This window comes from Seriola lalandi, unplaced genomic scaffold (genome assembly GCF_002814215.2).
Source record: "Seriola lalandi dorsalis isolate HSWRI2012SDOR001 ecotype SW California unplaced genomic scaffold, Sedor1 jcf7180002054655, whole genome shotgun sequence".
NCBI lineage: Eukaryota > Metazoa > Chordata > Actinopteri > Carangiformes > Carangidae > Seriola > Seriola lalandi.
Window position 1 is genome coordinate 289,585 of NW_019525208.1, and position 5,061 is coordinate 294,645.

Consider the following 5,061-nt stretch of genomic DNA (forward strand, 5'->3'; position numbering starts at 1 on the left):
GAAGGAACCGAAATGAAAGCAGCCGCCGTCGGTCCGGGTTCACACTTGTTGATTAATGTTTATATCCAGTCCTGAGGCCGGGTCCTGAGGCCGGGTCCTGAGGCCGGGTCCTGAGGCCGGGTCCTGGACTTCTTCCCACCCGGTTTGTAGTGTGTTTGTCCCGGGTCCTGGAGCTGCTGGTTTCAGGCTGCATGGCTGGCTGACAGACAGACTGTGGTTGTTGCTGGACGCTTTCTCTCATCTCTCATCCGTGTCACGGTCTTCACACCGCCTCTTCATCATTTCATCTTTTATTCATCCTGCTTCCCCCGCGGGAAACCCCGGGAATCACACGGAGGACGGCGCCCTCTTGCCCGTGCAGCCCCGCTGGGTGGCACCGCTGTCTCCGCGCGGAGGGACTCTGATCTCGGCGTGGTGGACGACCTCTTCACCGTGACAAGACGACGTGGAAGAGGTTTGAAACCCGGACACTGCCTCCTCCCGCAGCACCGGGGCTGTATTTAAGAAGCTGGATACACGGTTAATATTTCAGGAGGTGGGTATTTAGCAAGACTGTGAAGCGGGAAGCTCCGAGAGACACACCGACCGCGGCGCCCTCTCCGCCGGGCAGCACCACTGGGTGGCACCGCTGGGTCCAGCCGGGGGGATAAGTCCTGTTCGCGGGTTAGCAACGTCACATTTACTGGAAAACTAATGTCGTCTGGATCACGACGTCGTGACCGGTGAGCCCGCTCCGTCGTTCTGAACCCGGATAATTAGCTTCTGAAGCGGAGAGAGCTCCGGGACACACAACCGAGTACGGCGCCCTTCCGCCGGGCTGAGCCTCTGTGTCCGGCCCGGTGGTCTGTCTCACCACCGGGGTGGAATGTTTTCTAGACCTCCGGGCTTCTCTGCACCAGAAGTGAACCCCCCCACGCCCCTGTCGGTGAGCTCGTGCGGAGAGACATGGCGGACTCCGGTCGGGCCAGACCGGCGGACCCTGACGCCGCGGACAGCCGGACCGCGAGTCCTTTGACCGTGAGGAAGAGGACGCAGCAGTCTCCCGGGCTCCGGCCCAGGTACCAGAGCTCTGCTCTGGGCCACTGCTTCAAGAAAGTCACCCTGACCAAACCCACCTTCTGCCACAGCTGCAGCGACTTCATCTGGGGTCTGATCGGCTTCCTGTGTGAAGGTAAGTCTGTTCGAGACACACCACAAACCTGTCAGAGCTACACCTGAATCTAGTCCCACCGGGAACCGAACCACCAACCCTTGCTGCTGTGCTGGTGCCTTGCTTTACTGCAGGTATGTGTGGTGTCAGGTGGGCTGTCAGACATTTTAACTGTCACCTGCACATTAAACAGGCGGATGTTGATCCTGTGACGTAGAGCTGATGTCACACTGAGACCAGACCTGATCCAACAGTCAGGATCAGCTGTAGGTCCGAAACTTCATCCAGACTGAGAACGATGTGTTCAGAGTCAGGATGGAGGTGGACCTGGACCAGGAAGGCCTCTTTTCCTTTCCTTTCCTCTTCTTTCCTTTCCTCCTTTCCTTTCTTTTTCTTTCCTTTCCTTTCCTCCTTTCCTTTCCTCTCCTTTCCTCTCCTTTCCTCTCCTTTCCTTTCCTTTCCTTTCTTTTTCTTTCTTTTCCTTTCCTCCTTTCCTTTCTTTTTCTTTCCTTTCCTTTCCTTTCCTTTCCTTTCCTTTCCTCTCCTTTCCTCTCCTTTCCTTTCCTCCTTTCCTTTCTTTTTCTTTCCTTTCCTTTCCTTTCCTCTCCTTTCCTCTCCTTTCCTTTCCTTTCCTTTCCTTTCCTCTCCTTTCCTCTCCTTTCCTTTCCTTTCCTTTCTTTTCCTTTCCTTTCCTTTCCTTTCCTCTCCTTTCCTCTCCTTTCCTTTCCTCCTTTCCTTTCTTTTTCTTTCCTTTCCTTTCCTCCCTTTCTCCTCATTTCCTTCTCACTAAGCCCCAACTTAATCATGAATTCAACAGGCAAACTGAAGAACACACCACTCTGCCCAGTAACACACTGTGTGCGTGTGCGTGTGTGTGTGCGTGTGTGTGTGTGTGTGTGTGTGTGTGTGTGTGTGTGTGTGTCTGAGTAGGTGTAAAGTGTCTGTTGCACAATTCGAGCTGCAGTCTAGTTGTGATTTACTTCCTCTGGTCGGCATGGCAACAGGAGACTGGCAGGGATGCTCTGTGCTGGAAGAATGTGTGTGTGTGTGTGTGTGTGTGTGTGTGTGTGTGTGTGTGTGTGTGAGCAGAGACACGATCGTCATCCTCACTGCATTAAAAGCTGCAGCAGAACAAAACAAAGCAGCGTCCTGTAGAGGCTCAGCTGGATTACACAATGTTTCTTCTTTAAGCCGTCACTTGGATTAACATGAACCTGTGATGTCATCAAAGTGCTTCATCTGTCTGAGAATATTCCCACGGTGATAAAACACCAGGCTCTTCATCATTTATGTTTCCTGAACCAGAAGCTACAGATCCAGGTGTGACGGAGGATAAACCTGGTTCATCTTGTATGTCAGCAGATGTTTCTTTAAAGGAGCTGTATGTATGTTTATGGTAACGCTACATAGCTAACGTTAGCATCATAAGCCTTATACTTTACAACTGTTCAGCCGAGAGCTGGGAACAGAAGAAGCCAGACAGGCTGAAAATAAACCTGCATGTCAGACTGACTCACCTGGAAGAGAAAACAAAGGCAGGGAAAGTATTATTGTGAAAATCCACATTAGTCTTCCTGCTCAACAAGGGTTAGCTCTGAAACCTGACTGGGTTTAACTTCCAGCTCAGTGGTTCATCATCCTTTTGTACCTGTCTGTTTGTGACCAGGTGAACAGGTACACGTTGAGTAACCGAGTGACTGATAAAAAAGAAGGTAGAAGGAACAATAAGACAGATTTTATTAGCATTCTCTTCATCTATAATAATCAGTGTACAGGTTTCTTCAGTACAGCACAGTGAGAAGAAATGAATAAATAAAAAAGACATAAAACAAAACAAAGATGGTAAAGCACAAGTATCAGGAGTTTATCAGGAGTTTATCAGGAGCACAGAACAGTTTATAATGAACATTATAATCTTCATGAAGGAGGAGTTATTACAGGACTGCTGTGTGTAGGTGGGTGTACCTGTATCACCCATCATTACTCATCATCATATACAGTATTGTGCTGTTGTTGCTTGTCACTGAGCCTTCAGTTGTATTTAATGATGTATTTACAGCTCTGTCATCAGAAAGGTCTCAAACTCACGGTTGTGAATATAAGAAGGTTGTGACGTGTTCTCACATCTTTAAAAACACCAGAGGCAGTTGTGTTTTCTTCCTTCTAGCATGATGCTGAACGTTAGCAGAAGCTAAGTTGGTATAGTCCCTTAGCAACACTGTTATAGCAACTTAAACCTTGTGAATAATAAACACGTTACTCATGTTACTAGAACCTCAAGAGTTTCATTTAAAGGCAGAATTATCTGCCAGGAAAACTACCGTTAGCTAGCTAACTTGTGAACCTGCTAACGCTGCTAGTTCCTGAAGCTATTAAACATTTAATAGCTTCTTTTAATGTTTAATTTTAACTTTGTTCATATAAAAAACAAACACAGTTGCATTATTACTAATATTTTCTTCAGTTAGCAAACAGTGTGAATGAAGCTAATGTTTCAGACTAAGTTGTAGAAATTTCCCTTTTTGTTTGATGTTTAGCAGGTGAAGTGTTCACATTCACCATCTTAGCTTAGCGTGTTAGCATGCTAACATTTGCTAATAAACACATTCTTTTATCTAGTTTAGGAACCTGTGTATGTGTCATTCTCTGGACATTGTTTATGACAGTAGGCCTATTTATTTTATCCGTATTGTATTATTGTTTACATGTTGCCAGGTCTCTTAAAAAAGAGATTTAAATCTTTAATTTATTGAGACTTTTATCTGATTCAACTAAAATTATTCAAACATTTCATCCAACCTTTTCATAAGGTTACCTCTTATTTCATGTTATTTATTACATTTCTCATATTTGTGGACATATGTTTTTTTTTTGTTTTTTTTTTATAACCCTAATCAATAATAATCACTTCTTCAGTTTTAGTTTGATTTGTAGTTCTCTTTGTTCTGACTGAGTTTCAGTGGCAGGTTTCAGGTCACGTGTTGTCATCTGCAGCAGAAGCTGATAGTGAAGTGTGGTGGATCTGTAGGGAATTGAACCTTCCACCCTGACAGTGTCAGTGCCTTGCTCAGTGGTGTCTGTCCTCTCTGTCTCCTCCTCAGTGTGTAACCTGATGTGTCATGAGAAATGCCTGAAGACGCTGCGATCCGTTTGTTCCTGCATGACTCCGTCTGTCGTCCAGGTGAGTAACAAACACACTGACACTCTGTTTATTGATCAGCACTGATCACTGAGCCTGACTGGCTGCTGCACCGATCAATATACCAACAAGTTGTTTCTTCCTCACCTGTTCTCTGAGGAAATATGAGCCTGTGAGCAGATGTGATTCACCTGCCAACAGCAGCAAAGAGATGAGATTCATTATTTCTTTATTATCTTTCTGACGACACAGTGAGTCTGGTTTGACTTTTAAAAACTCAGGTTGTTTTTTCTTCACGTCATTCCAACACGTTATCAAAATGAACTTGAGATGAATCACTGTCAGACGACGTCCACATCTGTCAAACCCCTGATCCAGATGTGTTGTTGTTGTGATCAGTGTAGAACAGTGTATGGCATTTACAGTAATGGAGCATTTAGAGAGAAATTCTTTATTTAACACTCAGCAGAAAACCTGTAACTACATGCTTTATAATGTGGCCTATGATGTCATATTGTGTTCCTGTAATCTTAATCTGAAATCAAAGAATAAATAAACAAGATTAAGGTTAACACTGTTTAGCATTTGTGTGTGTGTTTGTACTGTATATATTTATTTTTCTTTTTTCTTTAGTGGAGAACTCAAGTACAGATCAAAATGTGTCTGAGAGTTAGTGTCAAATGTTAATTAGTGTAAATCTGTCTGTGATCACGCTCCACGTCGCCTCTATATTCTGATATGTTTTGGTGAAGTGCAGCTGCAGGCCCCCCCC

The 5,061-nt window shown here is 45.2% G+C and overlaps 1 protein-coding gene across 1 annotated transcript in view; it reads left to right on the top strand.

The window, feature by feature from the left end:
- The window catches only part of dgkq (diacylglycerol kinase theta), a 30,505-nt gene continuing 25,444 nt past the window's right edge, over positions 1-5,061 (top strand). The window contains exons 1-2 of the mRNA XM_023420675.2: positions 1-1,171; positions 4,252-4,331. Of these exons, the coding sequence (XP_023276443.1) occupies positions 946-1,171; positions 4,252-4,331 (306 nt within the window). The 5' untranslated portion in view covers positions 1-945. The remainder of the gene's footprint in view (positions 1,172-4,251; positions 4,332-5,061) is intronic.